This window comes from Onychomys torridus, chromosome 9 (assembly GCF_903995425.1).
Source record: "Onychomys torridus chromosome 9, mOncTor1.1, whole genome shotgun sequence".
Taxonomy (NCBI): domain Eukaryota; kingdom Metazoa; phylum Chordata; class Mammalia; order Rodentia; family Cricetidae; genus Onychomys; species Onychomys torridus.
In genome coordinates, this window is record NC_050451.1 from 21,560,852 (window position 1) to 21,581,767 (window position 20,916).

Sequence of the window (20,916 nt, forward strand, 5' to 3'; positions counted from 1 at the left end):
AGGGCCAGCCAGCACAAACTGGTAATGAGAGCATGTGCAAAACCTAATGAGAGCCTTGACAATGCCATCCCAGTGCTGGTGGGAGATGACCTGGGCCAATGAGGGGGAGTCACATCACATCAACAGATGCCTATGCAACAGATCCCTGCCTGGTCAGGGTAGAGGGTGTGTAAAGCTTGCCCCTTCTGGGATAAATTGAGCTTGTTGTTCATGACCTGACTCCTGGTGTCTGTGTCATTGATGCCACACCTTCTCACCTCCTCACTCAGGGGAGCCATTAGGACACAGAAACATTGTATATGCTAATAAATAAAGTTTGCTGAGTCCATTTAGTCTTGCTTTTATGTAAATGTTTTAGGGCTGACCATTAGTGTTGGTTCACATGCACACATGCATGAATACATGCATGCACATGCACATGCACATACTAACAGCTTATAGCTCTTCATCTAGGGGTAGGGCCCTGTAAGATTTGCCACTTCAACATCAACTTATCTGTTGGTACTAATGTTGCTCAGGTTTTGTTTAGGCAGCCATATTGTTGATGTTTCATAAGACAGTGCCCCTGTCATTTGTAGGAGACATAATCTTGAAGAAGACTTTCTGGTCTTCTGCCTCTTACAGTCTTAATAGCCCCTCTTCCACAGTGTTCACTGAGCCTTAAATATGGATGTTATATTGTAGGTGTATCAAGCCAGGATGAGCACCCCATGGTCAGTTGTTATCTGCATTTTGACCATTTGTGACTTCTTGTAATTGTCGCTGTGTGCTGCAAAAAGAAACTTCTTTGGTGAGGGGAAAGAGTATAAGGGTAAATATTTACAATGTAGTTAGGAATCATGTTTGTCTAGTAAAGTGCCAGATGTGGGTTCTCTTCTGAGATATATGACCTCACTAACCATAGATTTTTGGCTAGGTTTGCAGTATAAGACATGGTTTTCTTCCTGCTGAACAATTGGACAGTTGTTGATGACCACAAGATGCCATTATGACACCTTTAAAGATATCTTGCTATGGTTCATAGGCATTCACTTTCCTGGTGTTTGCAGTCACCCAGATCATATGCTCACATCTGAAGATTTGGAGCCAGGACACACAGATGAGAGAGAACACATGGCATTTGTCTTTCTGGGTCTGGGTTAACTCATTCAATTATAACTGGAATGTCATGATTTCATTTTTCTTTATTGCTAAATAGTAGTCCACTGGGTATACATACACATGTTCATTATCCATTCATCTGTTAGAGGACATATAGGTTGTTTCCATGCCCTAGCTATTATAACAGAGCAGCAATGAACACAGCTGAGAGAGTACCTGCAGAGTGGGATGCCCAGTCTTTTGTACACATGCCAAAATTGGAGTGTTACCGCTGGTTCATACAGTAGATTTGTCTTTTATCTTTTTGAGACTTCTCCACACTGATTCCCAAAGTGGCTGAACCAGTTTGCATTCCCACCAAACAATGGTTGAGGGTTCCTCGTTCTGCACATCCTCTCCATCATTTGTTGTCATTTGTTTTGCTGAACTTAGTAATTTTGTCCAGGGTAAAGTGAAATCTCAAAGTAGTTTTAATTTGTATTTTCCTAATTTCTAAGGATGATGAACACGTTCTGAGATGTTTCTTAGCCATTTTTAATTGTGTTGTTGAGAACTCTTTGTTCAGATCCATAACCCATTATTTATTTAGTTATTCTTTTCTCATATATTACATCCCGATCCTATTTTCCCCTCCCTGCACTCCTCCCAGTCCCCTCCCCACAATTCCACTCTCCCAGGGATATCCACCACACATGACACAGAAAGCTGCAATAGGACTGGGTGCATGCCCTCATCAAGGCTGGATGAGGCAAGCCAGTGGGAGGAAAAGGGTCCCAAAAGTAGACAAAAGAGCCAGAGACCACCTCCACTCCCACTGTTAGAAGTCAGATAAGTACGCCAAGTCACACAACCATAACATATATGCAGAGGACCTGGCTCAGACCCACACAAGCTCCCTGATTGTCGCTTCAGTCTCTGAACCACTATGAGTCCTGCTTAGCTAATTCTGTGGGCTGTGTTCTCCTGGTGTGCTGGACCCCTCTGGCTCCTACAATTCTCCCTCCCCCTCTTCTGAGGAGTTCCCTAAATTCAACCTAGTGTTTGGCTATGTGTCATTCTGCATCTGCTCCCATTAGTTGCTGGATGAAGCCCCTCTGATGACAATTATGCTAAGGTCAAGTCTGGTATAAAAGAGTATTATTAGGAATCATTTCATTGCCTTTTTTTCAGTCATGTTTGGGTTTATCCTGCACCTCTGGGCTATCCAGCTTCCAGTTCCTGGCCCAGGCTGTGTCAGCTATGGGCTCCCTCTTGTGGTGTGGCCCACAGGATGTACCAGTCATTGGTTGGCCACCCCCACAAGTTCTGTGCCACTGTTACTCCAGCACGTCTTGCAGGCAGAACAAGTTATAGATAGAAGGTTTTCTATCTGGCTGTGTTGATGTCCCAGTCCCACCACTGGAAACCTTGCCTGGTTACAAAAGATGGCTGGTTCAGGCTTTGTACCCCATAACTAGTAGTCTTTGCTGGGTCACTCATAGATTCCAGGTCTACAGAGTGAGATCCAGGAAAGGCACAAAGCTACACAGAGAAACCCTGTCTCGAAAAAAAAAAAAAAAAAAAAAAAAAACAACCAAACAAAAAAAGGAAGTTTGTCATATAACTTTCATTTCCTCAGTTACATTTATGCCCAGGTTTTTTGTTGTTGTTTGTTTTTTTGAGGGGGTCTTTGTAAGTGTGTGTGTTGTTTATTTTCCTTTGTATGTGATTAATTTTTCTGTTTTTTATTAGTACCTTGTTTTTGTTCTGTTTTTAACCATAATATTTCTGTTTTCTTTGGCATCACTCAGGCATTAATTATCTTTTTAAAGTTCATCAAGCTATTTTTGCATTTGTTCTTTAAATTATTTAAATTGTTTTATGAATTTTTTGTTATTTTAAATTCTGTGTTCTGAAGTTCATTTGCATAATCCTCATTGGAAAACTGTTTCCATGCTGCTAGTAGGTTTGAGTGGGTACATACTGTCTTGGTCTTTTATGCTGTGTTTTGGGGATGTGACCTGGGCATCTGAACTCCTTCCTTTGCTTGTTTTTGTGTATCTGATATGAGAATCCAACCTGCCTCAGGTTGGCCTGGGAAGGAGCGGCATGAGGAGAGCCAGGCCAGGGACAGTCAGTGCATGAGCTGCTGGGTTGGAGGGAAGCCACTGGGTGTGGAGATGGCCTGAGGCATGGAGGGAGCACAACTTGTATCCTTTAGTTCTGTTTACAAGTATTTTATTGAGAATTTTTGCATCTCTATGCAATAGCTGATCATTTTCTTCTTTATTGGATCTTTATCTGGTTTTGGTATCAGGGTAATACTAACTTTACAAAAGGAATTTTTAAGTGTTCCTTTCTCATTTTGTGGAAAAATTTGAAGACTTTGTATTAGTCTTTGAAGGTCTGCTAGAATTCAGTAATGTATTCAAGAGGGCCTCGGCTTCTTTTGGTTGGCAATTTTTTAATTGTTTATTCTATCTCATTGGTTGGGATGGATAGGGAAGAGCGGGTACATATGGAAGGAGTTGTAGGTGAATATAGCCAAAATCCATTGTATGAAATTCTGAAAAAAATTAAAGTATTATTTTAAAAATAAAATTGAAAATGATGTGGGAAGATGCATGCTCATGAACTGGCAAAATTAATATTGTAAAAATAGCTATGTTACTAAAAATAATTTATAGTTTTTATGCAATTTCTCTCAATACTTTTTGATATGAAAATATATTTTGTTATCAAGTTTTGAGAATATTTACAAAAGTGGGTTGTGACAAAAATATAAAAATATACTAAGCAGTGTCATTATACACTACTTTGAATGACAATTACCATGTTCCTAAGAACCAATTATGTCTTACACAACACAACTTGGCTTTAAAACAAGACAAAAGGTTCTGTGGTTCACACAGTGGAGTAGGTACTCAACTCCAGGTTACCTGGCCCTGCCTTTGCAGTCTCTTTCTCTTTAGACTGCACAGGGCTCCAAAAAAAGAGTGTAATTAAGTTCATAGCTTATAAAGTTTGATTATAGAAGAACAGCAAACTAACAGTCACTCCAGTGAGTTTTCACCTCACACAGCAAAGCAACAATGTTGCCGAGGGATGCAGAACTGTTCTGTCTTGTACAGTTAGTCAAGCAGCCCTTGTAGAAATCCAGGGAAGTCATCAGTCATCACCTATCACAGGGAAAATACATTCATAGAAGTTTTGTAAAATTACTCTTCCCAGCTACTGTCTGAGAACAATCACAGAGATATGTGCAAAGTCACCTGGAGCCACACACAGATGTACAGTGTGTCATCAACAGCTGGGACAGTTAAAAGGGACATAGGCCTGGGTTCAAATCCATGTTTGGACCCTATGAACAGCTGACCTTATGCCTCAATTTCTTTAAACTTACTTGGCCATGTGGCTACTGTGAGGACAGTTTAAAGCATAAGAACTTACAACTCAGTGACAGCCTGTAATGTCTCTGTTTCTTCAGGGACATTTTTAATTTTCTGCAGCTCACCTGTGAAAGCACTGTGGTCTACACACGAAACTGTTTCCTCTTAGCTCCCTCTGAATCAGAGTTAACTGGCAACATTGACATTCCAGACTGTCAGAGATGCTCACACATGCCTCTCTTCACAGTCACACTGAGGAAGGAAAGCAGGAATTTATGATCTCAGTTCTACAGACTGAGTACTTAAATGCTTAGAAAAACTGTCACTTGTCTGGCCCAAAGACCTAAAAAATAAAGAAGCCAAGACTTAAACCAGGTTTTCTGACTTCAAATTTCTTATTGCAGTAAAGAAACAAAACAAAAAACAAACAAACAAAAACTCCTATTCTTGGTAACTTCTGAGCAATGAAGGAACAAAAGACTCTACATTTCTTAGGAGAGGGTTTGTCCTGGATCTTTACTTTTCTTTGGGTAAAGCACAGATTGAATCCTTCAATATTGTAATGACATTCCTAATTAAAAAAAAAAAACACCTAAAATATAAGCAGAAACACCAAAAGCTATACATAACCAAAGTCATCCTAACAAGAAACAGCAATATCAAAAATATCACCAAGTCTGATCACAAACTATACTACAAACCCATAGTAATAAAAATAGATACTAGCATTAAAAATACATTGTGGTGATATTTTGATGTATTGTAATAAAATTTACCTGAAGAACAGAGAACAGAATAAGCCACTAGATTAAACATAGATGCCAGGCATTGGTGGTGCACACCTTCAATCCTAGCACTCAGGAAACAGAGATCCATCTGGATCTCTGTGAGTTCAAACCCTCCCTGGACTACATGAGATTGACTCAGTCTAGGAGAGAAATAGAGCCAGGCAGTGGTGGCCTGGCTCTATTTTAACCCCAGTACTTGAGATCTCATGCCTTTGCTACCAGTATTTGGGAAGCACACACACTATTAATCTCAGTACTAGGAAGGAAGTAATACGGCTGGGCAGAGAAAGGCATACAAGGCATGAGGAGACAGGAACTAGAGCCTTTTGGGCAGAAGCCCTTTTTCGCTGAAGCCCTTTTGGCTGGACGCCTTTCTGTTGAGGACTCAGAGACATTCACTCAGAGACTGGCAAGGTGAGAAGTGGCTATGGCTTGTTCCTTTGTCTCTCTGGTCTTTCAGCATTTGCCCCAATATCTGACTCTGGGTTTTTAATTAAACGATCTATTAGATTTCGTGTTATAATGTATGTAAACTAATGGACTGAGGCGAAGGACCCCAAAGTAAAACCTCATAGTTACAGCCACCTGTATTCTGACAAAGGTGTCAAAAGCATTTATTTGAAAAAAAAAGATAGCCTCTTTTAAAAATTGTTCTTGGAAAACTGGATGTAGCCCTTTTATAAGAATGAAACACACACTAAACAAAATCAATTCAAATGTTTCCAAGCGGCAAACATAAATCCTGAAGTTTAGAAACTGTTGGAGGGAAGATAAAGGGAAGACACTGAACATAGGCAAAAACTTTTGGAAAATTCATCCAAGAAGACAAGAAACACTCCCCCAAACTGACAAATATGATTGCATAAACTTGAGAAGCTTCTGTTCACCAAAGAAAACCATTAGCAGAGTGAGGAGACAGCCTACCATATGAGAGAAAAAATGCTTCCTAACAGTTGTAAGACAGGAAATTAGCATCCAGAATTGAAAAGAACTATAAATATCAAATGCCAAAAAGCAAATGACAAGTTCACCAACCAAGCCTTTAGGTGCTGATGGCATGGGCTGTCTTGCTCTGGAAGGGTCTGTCCTTCCGTGGGAAGATTGACAGTGATCAGCTGGTCCTTAAGGTTGCAGTCCTGCATTAGGAAGCAAGGAGAGCTGGGAGTGTGCAGTGGGCAGACATTAGACAATGAGCAGGATGTGAACTTGCTAACAGTGGCTCCACCACTAAGACACTTACTTATCTTTTACATGCACTGAACAAATGCGAATGAACCTTACTCCAGCATATTTACTCATGTTGATCATTTCTCTAACTCAGCAAAATGTAAGCATAGAATAACTCTTTATAAATAAGCTTGTATAACAAATATGTGAGCATGTGATTATACATATCAGCTCCTAACATCTCAGGAATCAAATTATTAACCTCAGGCTAAAGAAACAGCTCAATTGGTAAAGCTATGGCCTTACAAGTACAACAGCCTGAGCTTGGTCTCCAGAACCCCATGTGAAAGTAGGGCATGATGGCACACTCTTCTATGTTCAACGCAGAAGAAGCAGAAACAAGCAGGTTCCTGCTGCTTGCTGCCTACCTGGCTTAACCTAATGGGTGATCTCCAGGCCAATGAGAGACTGTCTCAGGAAACATGGTTGCTGCTCCTGAGGAACAACAAGCATGTGAGGTTGACTTCCAGCCTCCATATTCACATGTGTTCACATACATGTGCACCCAAATGAACATGTACACACACACACACACACACACACACACACACACACACACACACACTGCTAAACACTTTGGTAAATTAATTATGCATTAATAAAATGTTGAGATATTGGAAGAAATACTTTATTTTAACAGAATTAAATCTATAGAACATCTCATATACAATATAACATATCTCATATATATTTCTCTTAAAGACATATATGCTATGTAACTCATAGGAATACGACAGAGGCAGTAGAGGTACAGGGAGGCATTTTTCAGGACCCATACACTGCAATTCAGCTATGGATTAGCTGTTATTGAAGCTGTAAATTCAGAAGGAGAAACTTGTGCCCCCCAAAATGTTCAGAGCACCAGCCTCTAGACTAGGAAGGACTCTATATACCTTCAGTATTTATAGAAATCCGAGATGCTTCATTTTTCTTTCATATTTGAGTTAGAGTTTATCCTGCAGACTTAGGTCTGTCTTGTGCAGGGAACTTAGAGTATTACAGGAAAAAGTAATTTACAAAGAATTCCTCACAATACTTCTGGTTGTCTCTCAGAAGATTGAAATGTCCATTGAAGAGACAGTATAATCAGCCCTAAAGGTTGCCTAGCTCAGGGCACATGGGTCACACAGGCCAACACCAATGAGAATGCAAAATCTCAGACAGTTCTGCCCCTCCTTCATGACTCCTTTGCTAGTCTTCTAAATGGGAAATTGTGACTAAAGTTAACTGCACATAACAGCAAGTGGCTGTTAAAATTGTTTATTTAGGGGCATTAGTGTTATTTTTATGAAGTTGACTCATGGAACTGACCTACCAATTGACAAACACATCTTCAGTCTATATATTAAAACAAGCCCAGGAAATAAGGTGTTGAATATTTCCCTTACCATTTTTAGGGATACATCTCCCCTCCACGTATACAGGGAAGACTGATTTAAAGTGTCTTAGATTCTCCACGTCAGGCTAGGGCCTGCCTGTTGCTGGGACCTGCCAGTCTCTCCTCTTTATCTGGAACCAATCCTGTAAAATTAAACCCAACTGCTATTTTCACCCACAGTTCTTTTGAATACCAGGAGATGCCAAATGCTCACTAGACAGGTACCTGCAGAGACAGAGAAAGCCCTGGATTATGGGGGGGGGGGTGTCATACATCTGATTTTAGTGTGAACAGATGGTGGAACACTTTACAGCAACAGTAAAAAAATCACAAAAGCAAAGACTTGGTGAAGTTGCCTGTTGGGTACACTTGGGGACTCATGCTTAGATGTCACTCAGAACAGAAGGATGAGGACCCCAAACCTCACAAAGAGAGAGGTCAACCAAGGAAATGAGAAGCTTTGTAGATATCATGTGTGTACTTGGTGTGGGTGACCTCAATAACAAAGACGAGCTGGTTAGTGAAGAACATGTCAATAGGTGGAGTCGGGCTGGAGTAGACAGTCAGGTTGGAGAAGACAACCAAGCAGATGTCTCCATCCTCTCACAGGGATCTGTAGCAAGCTTTGTTGTCACAAATAATAACATGGAGACTTCTTATTAGTTATGAAAGCTTGGCCTTAGCTTAGATTGTCCCATTAGCTCTTATAACTTAAATTAACCCATTTATGTTAATCTACATTTTGCCTCATGGCTTTTTACTTTTCTTTCATTCTGTATGTCCGACTTCCTCCATGTCTTGTCAGCATCTCCGACATGCCTAGATTCATCTCCTTCCTTTCTCTCTACCTGGAAGTCCCGCCTATACCTCCTGTCTAGTTATTGGACACTCACCTCTTTATTAAACCAGTCACTGTAACATATCTTCATACAGTGTACAAATATTCCACAACAGGGCTCCCTGGAGTGTGGACTGTTGTGCTCCATGTAGAATGTATGGAACATGGTTTGATATTGATAGATTCTTTGGATTTGTCTCTGCTTCTGTTAGCTACCATTCTCTAGGCTCCAACGTATTTTTAGCTTCATTCTGGGTCTTTCTGCCAAACAAGAAACCGAATGCCTTAGGATAAAGTTGAGAAAACTATGAATGGCCATGAATAATCATGGCTTCTTGCTAGAGAGAGGTCACACTGTTAGGACCTTTGCATTGGAGGCTACGTTTTTGGTAATCACTCTATTGTAGTTTGGATATGAAATGCTTTATAAAAGCTCATGTTTTAAAAAGGTATGAGTCCCAGCTGCTGGTGACACTGAGAAGTGATTGACTTACAGTGGCACTGTCCATCAATTTGTTAATGCCTTGAGTTCATAGTTAATGGGCTACTAGAGGGTGCAGATGTATTGAGTCACTGGGGGTTTTCTTTTGAAGGTATACACTTATCACAGGCCAGAGTAAACATTTTCAGTTTCTTACCCCATCAGGTGACATGGTGACAGATGTGACCAGCACATACACCTTGGAAGAACTGAGTCCATTCAGGTAAAAAAAAAAAAGAAAAAGAAAGGCTCACTGAAAGTTGATGTCTTTGGGTAGACAGCATCTTTAGACAGTTTTGTTGTTATTGTTGTTGTTGTTGAGTCAGGGCCTCAGTATGTTGCCCTGGAACACACTATGAAGAGTAGACTGACCTCAAATTTAAGAGATTTTCCTGTCTCTGCCTCCCAGTTACTAGGAGTAAAGGCATGCATAAGAATGCCCAGGAAGATTGATCTTTATAGAAAGTGGAGCTTGAATTTCTTTGCTAAAGGGGTGGCCATTCACTATGTGTTTCTTGTAACTAACAATCCAGTCTTCATAAGCATTTTTGTTTATGAGTAGATTCTGAACACCACTTTATTCATATACCATGTATAGTATGAACCCAATCTTTGTAAGATCCTTATAGTTACAAAGGGGCTTGATATAAATCTCCAGTTCCTCCTGACCTATACACATTCGTGAAAGTCTTAGGATGACCTCCACAGTACCTCTTTTGTGGGGATTGAGGATCAGTTTCCATATAAAGTTATAACATCCTGGTAGCATAAAATAGACTGTCCCTTAGCACCAATTTCAGCAATTTTGGATTCTACTTTCACAAAAGTCAAGCTTATGGGTAACTATCACAAACTCTTGGATCCACACATCCTTCATGGGACATCATGCCTCAGGACCCAGAAGAGTTTAAGACCAGCATAAGAAGTCAGCTACACAAAGTATTCAGTTTGTGTCCAAAGGTAAACTTTGTTGTGAACCCAGAGTTTACATTAATTAGAAAAAAACCTGGAGTTAAGAGGTGGAACCAACAACTAGTTGATAGAGAGTAGTCATAGAGAGTCATATGGTGTCTGTAAGACTATAGAGGCATGCACAGGAAGTAGTAGGGGGACTGTGAGTGTGGCAGTCTTTTTTGGTTTGGATGTCAGAACAGAGTCCTTCTAGCTGGGTAGGTGGCTAAGGAGGAAGGACAGCTGGTTGCTCTTCTTCCTCTCTGAGCTAGGTTTTCACCTCAGCATCTGACTCTAGAGTCTTCATTGGTAAAATAGAATGATAGAGACTGAGTTGAAAACTACATTTGGCCGCAGTGGCAGAGGTGGTTCAGATGGGATGCTGAGTCTTGCGGCAGGGCCGTGAGCCACAGTCAGGAGCTGGAACAGAAGTAGATTCAGGTGCAGCCGCCATACCAAAGGTCAGACAGCAAAACTTGTAGAAGTCTATGCATTAGTGTGGAATTCAACATCTGAGGTAAAATCCCCGGCTTTAGACCTCAGTGGGTAAGATTCTCTGGGATAGTGTTGCCTAGCAGTCATCTCAATTGCAGGGATTTGTAAAAGTAAATGACAGCAAATCCGTCCAGTGGTTGTGCTAGTTACTCTTTGTTGCTTTGATAAAGCACCATGACCAAAAGCAGCGTATGAGTTTATTTTGGCTTGAACTTTCAGAGTCCTTAATAGTGGAGGAGGTGTGGAAGCAGTTGGCTGGAACAAGAAACTAAGCTCACATCTTCAGCCACACCCAGAGAGCAAAGAACGAACTGGAAATGGAGTGTGGCCAGAAACTCCTACAGCCTATCCCCAGTGAGGCACATCCTCAAGCAGGATTTATACCCCTGAAAGGTTCTTTAAGATGTCCAAACAGCAGCACCAATTGGGACCATGTGTTCAAATAACTGTGCCTCAGTGGGACATTTCTCTTTTAAAGGCTACAGTGGGGTTTTATGTAACCATTTCCCATCCCGAAGACTATTTCAACATGTACACACAAAAATAAGTAATGCAAAAACGTTTTTGGAGATAATGTCACTAAATTAAAACTAGGAAATATGGGGTGCTTTTTCCTCAGATCAGGGAAAGTGTGGATTTTAAAGGTAAAGAAAAGAGATTTTATTCCTGCCTCGCTGCTTAGCTGTTATGTTTATGTTATGTTTCCTATCTTTATGTCCCAGTTTGCATGCCTCTAGACGATTGAGGACCTGGAGGAGTGTGGCACCTGTTTTTTATTGTTTCTCACCTCTGTATTGTATTTTCAAGTTGTTAGAGGATTTCCAGATCCTGTCGGTTGCAAATGTAACATAAGTAAAATAGCTAAAAAGGAAAACAGAAGAGATTCAAGAAACTGTGCTTGGGCCCAGCTCTAACCCCTGAGAGACCTAGAGTAAGAAAAAGCCCAGGTGAACACCTGAGCTGGTGGTGGTGGAGGCGGAGTCGGGGGAGGGGTGTACAGGAACTCAGACCTCTCCAGGTGCTCCCGCCAGTGGCCACTTGGGGACGCTGCAGGCGGCGGAGTCAGAGAGGCAACCGGAAGTCAGGCTGGCGGCTACAGGCGCCTTCCGACTCCTCCTGCTTCCGCTGGTGGTGCAGGACGGCGCTCTGTTCCCGCAGTTTGCTCCTCTGTTGTCGCCATGCCGCTGGAAAACCTAGAGGAAGAGGGTCTGCCCAAGAACCCCGACCTGCGCATCGCGCAGCTGCGTTTCCTGCTCAGCCTGCCCGAGCACCGCGGGAACGCGGCGGTGCGCGAGGAGCTGATGGCGGCCGTCCGGGAAAACAGTGAGGCCCGGGAGCGCCGAGTCAGCGGCCTAGGCCGGGGCGGTCGGGTGGCCTGGCTGGGCGTCTCCCGTTGGGGCTTTTCGGGGAACCCTAGGGAGCCCTCCTAGTGCCGAGAGGGCCCTGCCTCTGGTTCGTTTTTGCTGCGGGCTGCTCAGGGAAAGCCTCTGGTGCTTGTCGAGGTTAGGCTCCTAGCAAAGGCTCCGCGGGTTGTGTTTGTTTTGACAGTTTGTCTGTCAGTGTTGCGCTCCCTGTCAAGGGACACGTGGGGTCTGTCCCTGCAGTACATGTCGAATATGTGTCCTGTCCCTGACATAGGGACTCCTCTGGAACAGGAACTGGATAGAGCAAACTGAGGATTTCACTCCCTGCGTGCTTAGGAGAGATCCGCCTTCAAGCAGGCCTCTCTCTCACTTGCAAAACCTTAGCAATGCTGTCCCAGGCCCACAGTTGGTAGGCATCTGCTGGCTGAGCTTTGGTGGGATGGGAAGAAGCAGGCAGACACTGACAAGCGACCTCACGATGCCCGATTTATGGCTTTTAGATATGGCTCCTTATTATGAAGCCTTGTGCAAATCCCTGGACTGGCAGATGGACATGGATCTCCTCAGTAAAATGAAGAAGGCAAATGAAGAGGAGTTGAAACGCTTGGATGAGGAGCTGGAGGATGCAGAGAAGAATCTGGGAGAGAGTGAAATTCGAGATGCAATGATGGCCAAAGCGGAGTACCTCTGTCAGATAGGTGACAAGGTCAGTGGAGACACTCCTCTCTGGAGGTATAGACGGATGTTGGGGACCAGCGCAGATGGGTGGTATTTCAGGGAATAAAAGAACTTTTGTAGTTGTTTTCAAGACACTGTTTGTCTGTGTAGCTCTGGCTGTCCTGGAACTCACTCTATAGACCAGGCTGGCCATGAACTGACAGAGATCTGCCTGCCTCTGCCTCCCGAGTGCTTTAAGGAGTGGGCTGCCACTGCCTGGCAACCCTTTTTAAAAGGATAATCACGTTTACCTGTACTAAGGCGTCAGTATAAAGACAGTAAATACATGATAATGTTGCAGCACCCGATTCCTTGCTCTCACCAGTAGCCAGGTGTATATTACTTCTCATTTCTGTGTCATTCAAAACAAGTGCACATGGGGCAATGGTATGGCTCAGTGGTTTAAGAGTGTGTACTGTCTGGCAGAGGACATGAGCTCAGTTCCTAGCACCCACATCAAAAGGTTTGCAACTCTAGCTCCAAGGGATCCTGCACTCATGTGCACACACCCCCAGAAAGACAGAAACACATACTTAAAAATAATAAAAGTAAATCTCCAAAACAAGACAAGTGTACAACCAGAGGTTTTGGTCACTCCTTTTACAACAGTGGGATCATTAGCAGTAGATCACTTGTTTGGTTGGGAAGCATTTTGTGTTTAAAAGGTACAGTAGGGGGATGGAGAGAAGGCTCGAGTTGAGAGCATTGGTTGCTCTCACAGACGACCCAGGTTTGATTCCTAGCATCCACAGGACAGCTTACAGCCCACTTTAATTCCCGTTCAGGAAACCCCACACCATCCTCTGACCACCACTGGCATCAACCAGGCAAGCACATAGTGTACAGATGTGCATACAGACAAAACATTCATACACATAAATCTAAAAACTTTACTAATATTTTCCACCTGTCTTTTAAGTTTAGTACTGGTTCATTGTAAAAACCCGGAAATACAGAAAACATTAAAAATATTGTATGGTTTTGTTTCAAAGATTAATCAGTATTATATGTGAATGAGAGATTTGAAGGTTTTGACTCAGGTCTTGAATTTAATCAAGATTATGGGTGAGTCAGCATCGAGTGATTATGGCTGTATACTAATTCCTTCTATGTTGATTCAGCAGCATTCTCTCAAAAACAAAGTTCAGTTTTTATATTTTGACTTTAAATGTTTAATGGATGCAGTGGGTTTTCTTATCATCAGTGATTTTTATGATGCTTAGTTTGTTGCAGATTTGTTAGTAGAGTCCCTTTAACACAGTACCCTTGCCTTTTAACTCCATCTTCTCATGCTTGCTTTTCTTTTTGATATGAGATGGCATAAACTCGCCTGCTATTTTAATTCACTCTACAAACGTGTGGTTGTTTTTCCCCAAATCCTGTTCCCTAGTGAGGAACAGAATGACCTGCCCAGGTCTGGGTACTGGGTACACTGCTGCTGTTCTGACGTCCCTTTTATACATTTATAAAGCATGACTAATAACTGAAACAGACGAGCTAGTCACACTCTGAAAACCACCAAGTATAAACATCTAATTTTATCAGTATTTTTGTAGAGCAGGAACATTTTATTTCAGTTGAGATGAACTTGCATATGCATGGATGCAGTGGTCTTTAATATAATCAGTGATACGTCTCTTCTTAAAATGGCTAATAATTTGTAGTGAACTTATTTTGAAGTAGTGTAATTGTTAAAGGCAGAAACGCAACAGTACCACTGTGTATTACCAGTGCTTTTCATGTCATTCTCAGAGTGAAGTAGCCCCTGGGCATTGTCTACACTTTGTGCAGCTGAGGGAACAGCCCTTGGTCCTTCCAATACAGCACTGACACTTCCACTACCATCTCATTTCATCTCCACTTTCTAGTTCCCCACCACTCTTGCAGGGGATCCGGGAAACTGATGGTGTTGTTGAACTGTCTACTTTTCTCCCCTTTGCTCTTGAATTTGACAGGAGGGAGCTCTAACAGCCTTTCGCAAGACATATGATAAGACTGTGGCCCTGGGTCACCGACTAGATATTGTATTTTATCTCCTAAGGATCGGCCTCTTTTACATGGATAATGACCTCATCACTCGAAACACAGAAAAGGCCAAAAGGTACTTTTAGCAGTGGGTATGACCTGGAGGTTATGGGCTGTTAATAAGTCAGTAGGTCTAAGCTTACCCATTTTGTTTTGTTTACAGTTATGGAGTTTGGTCAAATAGTTGACATTTATGGAAATACTTCAATTAAATTTTTTTTTCTTTAAAACAAAAACTTCAAGAATTAACATTGTTTCATTTGTGATGTTTGCTAGCCTAATAGAAGAAGGCGGAGACTGGGACAGGAGAAATAGGCTGAAAGTGTATCAAGGTCTGTACTGTGTGGCTATCCGTGACTTCAAACAGGCTGCAGAGCTCTTTCTTGATACGGTTTCTACATTTACATCCTATGAGCTCATGGACTATAAGACATTTGTGACTTACACCGTTTACGTCAGTATGATTGCGTTAGAAAGACCAGATCTCAGGGAAAAGGTAAAGAGTGAGACCATAATACCTTTAAAGACTGTTTCATGCTTCCTAATTTAAACACAGAAATCATTAAAATGTGTTTATTGGTTTTATCTTTTGCTTTTTTTTTTAATACCCAGGTCATTAAAGGAGCAGAGATTCTTGAAGTATTACACAGTCTTCCAGCAGTTCGGCAGTATCTGTTTTCTCTCTATGAATGCCGTTACTCAGTTTTCTTTCAATCATTAGGTAAGGATTGATTATCGTCTTCATCTTCTGATCCTGTGGGTAAATAAGCAAAGCTGGATTTTTCACATGTAAGAGATAACTGCAGGTCTTCTCATTTTCTGCCTATTTTGCTTAGAGGAATGTCAGCAAACTTGATGTGTATTTATATATCTCCAAATGTAAGAATGATTGTGTGTGCTGTGTGCACATGTATGGCAAGTGCCATGTATGAAAGTCAGGACAGTTGCTTCCCTTCCACTGTGTGGGTCCTGGGGATTGAACTCAGGTCATGAGGCTTGGCGGTAGATGTCTTTACCTGCTGCACTAGCTCACTGGTCTGATTTTTGTGTTTTTAAAGTGGCATTTAAAACAATAGAAAAAGAATGCATGACAAAGAGCTGTATGTTTGGCAAAGCCCCAAAACTGTTGTCTTCCCTGTGATGTGGGCATTTGCCTGACCTGAGGTTTAGTCTTGAGGAATAAAGCGACTATAAGCAGATAGTCTGGTATTAGGTGTGTGGTGAAGAGGGGATTCGGTGTCCCTTGAGACCAAGATTAATCATCACTCCATTCCAGGATTTTTTTTCTTTTGTAAATAATAGCTAGGTCTGTGGATTGAAAACATAATCTATGGACGATTCTTATGCTTCTTCCCAGCTCATTTACAGAGCCCCGTGGACACCAGCTTGCTTCTTTTGGGGACTGTACTCCCTTCTGGCCATTTGGTTTGGCTACTGGTGACTAAATCACTTAAGATGATAAAGGCATCCTCCTCAAATGATTTCCCTGAAACTACTCATGACAAATGCTGCTGCTGTTTTGGAGGGAAGTGTGTTCTTTCTAGTGAAACTAAATTGATGATTTTGGTAGCTTTTGGATGTTAGGGCTTCAGTCTTTCCCACTCACTCTGTTCTTATCAACCTTTTATTCAAGTAGTTCTGAATGAAAGATTGGAGGTTTAATAAATGTGTACACTTCTTAGGTGTTTTAAATGCAGAAAACAATAAAGTTCTTATTTTTCATTTGCACTCATGAACCATATAAAGCTTGTTGAGTTTTGTGAGATTAGTTCTTAAATAATCATAGACTAATGTGTTTACACTTCAGCTGCAGTGGCAGGGAGGGAGTGTGCTTTTGAGATCCGTAGTCGTAAGTGACTCTCATGGACTGAGTGCAGAGCGTTCAACTGACCGGAGTTCCTTCGAGCTCCTCCCTGAGCGTGCCATGTGCCTCAGCTTACTGTTTGATAGACAATTTCCAATGCCAGCTTAGCCTGTAAAGTAATCTGGTTTTGAACATGGAGGTAGCACTGCTGTCCCACTTATTTCCTTAGGTGGAGTCGAAGAAATCAAGTATTAATACCTTGACCATGCTGCACCTAGAAAATTGTGCCACTTTGTGGGCATATCGTTTAGACTTCTCTCATTTTATAGTATTTGAAAGAACTCATATCCACATTTTAATAAAATTTTAGGCAACTTGAAAGAAAAAAAGGAATTTTATTGGTCGTATGTACCTTACTGTTGGTGAGAGTGTACGCACCATCTTAGTGGCCTGCTCCTTGTCATCCTGTCTCACTGGACAGAGGACCATCCTTCAGTTTTCAGTTTTGTTCACTTGGTTCCTTAGGCACAGACTTTTTTCTTTGGACCTTCCTTTCAGTGACAGACTGCTTTTGTTGCCCCTGCCTTGTCTCTGTCCTCTTTTAGAAAATACATCTGGATGGCTGTGTGCTCCAGATTCCTGGTTCTAGCCCTCAGCCTTCATCAAATACTAGACCCATTCGTGACCTCTCCTTGATATCCTTGCTTGTCTGATGGGCACACCCACTTGAACAGTGCCTCAGTATATTTGAACCTCATTCTTTACCCTCTAAAAAACATTAACTGCCAAACAGACTACACCCAAAATTGTTGCTTTTCCTGGGATTTTTCAGCTTGTTCACACCAGATTCCCTAATCACCTTGTCTCTACCCTCATTTACATTTTTTCCAGTCCTTTTTTTTTTTTTTTTTTTTTTTTTTTAAAATTCTGAACTTAGTCACACTTTTCCTGCTTGGGACTTATGGTTACTGACACTGCTGTCTGATAATGGTCTCTACTTAAAGTTTCTCAGTTCTTCCCTGTCTGTTGCCATAGCCGATGGCTTTATAATCATGCAGCCACTGCCATTTTCTTTATACGACTTACTAATTTTGTGTCATCATTTGGGATCCAGAGCAGAAGGATTTTAGTAAGGTAATTTATAATCCTGAGGCTTGCCCATTAGTATCCCGTGTATACTTAACAAAATTTCAATTTTGTTATTAACTTACTGTGTTACATAAGCCTTCTAATTTATAATTTGTCCTCAAACTCTACATTTCTTATAATAGGTTTCATCACCATTGTTTTTGACTTCATAAAAACGTCTTTTTGGTTTTTGTCTTTCATTTTTCACCATCCCTGCTGTTTCTGTTATAATTATACATGAAACTGTTGAACTTGGCCTGAATACATAAAAAAGTTCCCCAATGGGAAGGCCATAATCTGGTGATAGTTCAGTAGGTATGTCTTCGGGGCTGCCCATCCATTGTTGGATGGTGTGAAAGGACAATGATACATACTGGACACAGAGCTATTGGACTTCCAATTCCTTAGGTGAGAAGGAGACTTATAATTTGTCATCTTATTTCTTGTAGCGATTGTGGAACAAGAAATGAAAAAAGATTGGCTTTTTGCGCCTCATTACCGATACTACGTAAGGGAAATGAGAATTCATGCATACAGCCAGCTGCTTGAATCATACAGGTCTTTAACCCTTGGCTATATGGCAGAAGCATTTGGTGTGGGTGTGGAATTCATTGACCAGTAAGTTTAACATACTTATGCATAAAAGCTGCCTTTTAATGTGTGGTTTTCTACATTTTCTGAATTTATACTGCTTCTCTCAGTTTTACAGAAGAAAACCGAGTGAAGTATTATTTTAACAGTGGCATCTGTCCATGTGTCCATGTCCTTGGGATACAGTTTCCAGTGAGATGAGAGAAGCAAGGCATGGAAAGTGCTTTGAGTAATTTCACCAGTTTTACCAGGTTGCAGAGGATCACACTGCACTGTGCTCACAGTGCTGCCCAGATCTTGCTTTGTATTTTGTATTTAGTGGCATTTCCTCTGATAATGTTGGAGTTGTTGACAAAATGTGGGACCGCAATCATCGATTCATCAAATACTGAGCTGTTCATGTTTGGTGCTGTTGTGGATCTCTTTAATAATGCACCTTCATTCAAGTAAACAAATCAGTACTGGAGTGTAGATAGAACAGCAGGAACTGTCTGCTTCAGATATGACACACTTAAGAGAAAGTTTGCTCTGACTTGGGAAATGTCAGCCATGGGAAGATCTCCACATGTAGAAAAGGAAAAAGAACAAACACAGATGGGAGCAAGTTGTACCACAGTTGAGGAATAGCAATTGACTATGGTCTTACAGTTTAAGGTATAGAGCTTAGATTTTGAATCTGTGCTATGGGATACCATTGGGGGGTTTTTACATGAGAGCAACATGGTTCCATCCTTTGCCTTCAAACAGTGAGGGGGCCTAGAGAGCAACTGGCTGTCGGAGCACTCAGAAAATGTTAGTGTGGTTGAAGATGTCTATGCTGCGTGTTGATGTGGACTGTTCACAGCCCACAATGAAAAAGTGATGACACTGTTCATTTAAACCTCACTATTCTCTTGTGTGGTGTATATTTTTTAATTATAGTTTAAGAAAATTAAAAGAAATTCTAAATAGTACAGTGTATTTTCTCTTGTTACACTTTCTGAACCCAAATAACTTCCAGGCAAATTTCAGACGTCAACAGATGTTCCTAAGCTATTACTACGCGTTCAGTTGGGGTAAAGTTTGTCTTCAGTGAGATGCGTAGTCCTTAAGTAACTTAAAGCCCCTGTGGAGTGCTTCACTCATTTTAGCTTTTCAAACCACCCTGACCAGCATGAAAGGGCAGTCACCCACATTTTGCTTTTTTTTTCCCACTTCTGAAAGAACCTGCTCTGATGTCTAGGTGTGGTTGCCACTGCACATAGTCAGGTGTGTGTCTCATGAGCTGGTGGAAGGAGTGGCTTGTGAAAGGTTCATGAACACAAGGACTAGACCTGCTTTCTGATTTTATTCTGCAACTAAACAACTGTGGCCTTGGTCAGGTTTTTTTCTTCCTGTATTTGGCCAGTCTTGTTCTGTAGCCCTGGCTAGCTAGGGACTCATGAGAGCAACTATTCTGCTGCCATATCCTGAAAGTTGAGTTCATGCTTTCTCCCCCTGTAGTCTCCTTAAAGCCTTCACTGGGAATAAGGGGGAGTGTGACACTCACTCGCCCCAGATGCTTACAGGTGACGCACTGAAGTGACCATGCTTTAAGAGCTGATGTAGTATTCTTTAAATTGTGTTGAGAAATGGGTTCAAAGCAGGTTTTGTTTTTTAATTGTATTCTCAGCATAAGCAAGAGAGGGAGAGAAACTGAATTTTTCGGGAAGGAATAAGCTGCTTTTCCAGTACAGGCAGCTGTTGCATTTGGGGTCAGGATTTGTTGGTTCTATAAGTTTATTCCTGTCTGAAGTTTTGCTCTGAGCACTCCACCTTGTGGTATTTTATTCTAGTGCTGATTCAAGTCTGCAACAAGTCAGGGATGTTGCTGTTGTATATGTGGTAGGTGAAGCTGGAGGAAAGTGAGATATTGCCTGTAAGAGAGAGTTCAGTTCTTCTGACTGTTCTCGGAAACTAATGGTGAATTTTGCTTTGTTTTCTGAATCAGGGAACTGTCCAGGTTCATTGCTGCTGGAAGACTACACTGCAAAATCGATAAAGTAAATGAAATAGTAGAAACCAACAGGTATTCTTATTATCCATCATTTCCTATTGCTGATAATAGGGAAGTTTAAGTGCCTGTGTATACAAGTAGGTCAGCTCTTGTCATGGAGTCGTGTGGCTGCTCAATAATTCATTTTTTTCCCTTAACTTTATTTACAGACCTGATAGCAAGAACTGGCAATACCAAGAAACCATCAAGAAAGGAGACTTGCTGCTAAACAGGGTTCAGAAATTGTCCAGAGTAATTAACATGTAAAACTATTTAAAAATGTATTCCCTTACAGATGTTACTTGAAGCTTTCAAAAATTTCTTCACTGTGTGCCCACTTCACAGCATCAAATAAATATGCTATTGTTTCTTTGTTTAATTCTTGTTTTCTTAAACATACATATCTTTAGTACTGGGTCCACTTATGCCATCCTGAATTATTAATAAAAAGTGTTCTTAGACTTTGGCCTACCACAATAGAAAGGCTATAGTCAGACTCACTTGCTACAACTCTGCCCTCTTTACTGCTAAGTTTTAGATACTTTTAACCACAACTCAACAGTGATTCCCACTTAGAATATAAAATGGAAATTTCTCTTGGCACAGTCTTGTTTTAAAAAAGTGGTGCCCCTCTCTAAGAAGCTGG

The 20,916-nt window shown here is 41.4% G+C and overlaps 1 protein-coding gene across 2 annotated transcripts; it reads left to right on the plus strand.

Annotated features, from left to right (window-relative positions):
- Positions 1-11,718: 11,718 nt before the first annotated feature.
- Psmd6 (proteasome 26S subunit, non-ATPase 6) lies at positions 11,719-20,649 on the plus strand. 2 transcript variants are annotated; one of them, XM_036199615.1, is made up of 8 exons: positions 11,742-11,950; positions 12,492-12,697; positions 14,664-14,809; positions 15,010-15,229; positions 15,346-15,454; positions 18,115-18,283; positions 20,226-20,303; positions 20,441-20,649. In XM_036199615.1, exons 1-8 carry the CDS (start codon positions 11,806-11,808, stop codon positions 20,535-20,537), a joined length of 1,170 nt encoding a protein of 389 aa, XP_036055508.1. In that variant the 5' UTR covers positions 11,742-11,805; the 3' UTR covers positions 20,538-20,649. The 2 variants fall into 2 exon arrangements, with proteins under 2 accessions (XP_036055509.1, XP_036055508.1); XM_036199616.1 differs by lacking the exons at positions 18,115-18,283; positions 20,226-20,303; positions 20,441-20,649 and adding an exon at positions 16,091-17,425 and having other exon boundaries at positions 11,719-11,950.
- Positions 20,650-20,916: the final 267 nt, after the last annotated feature.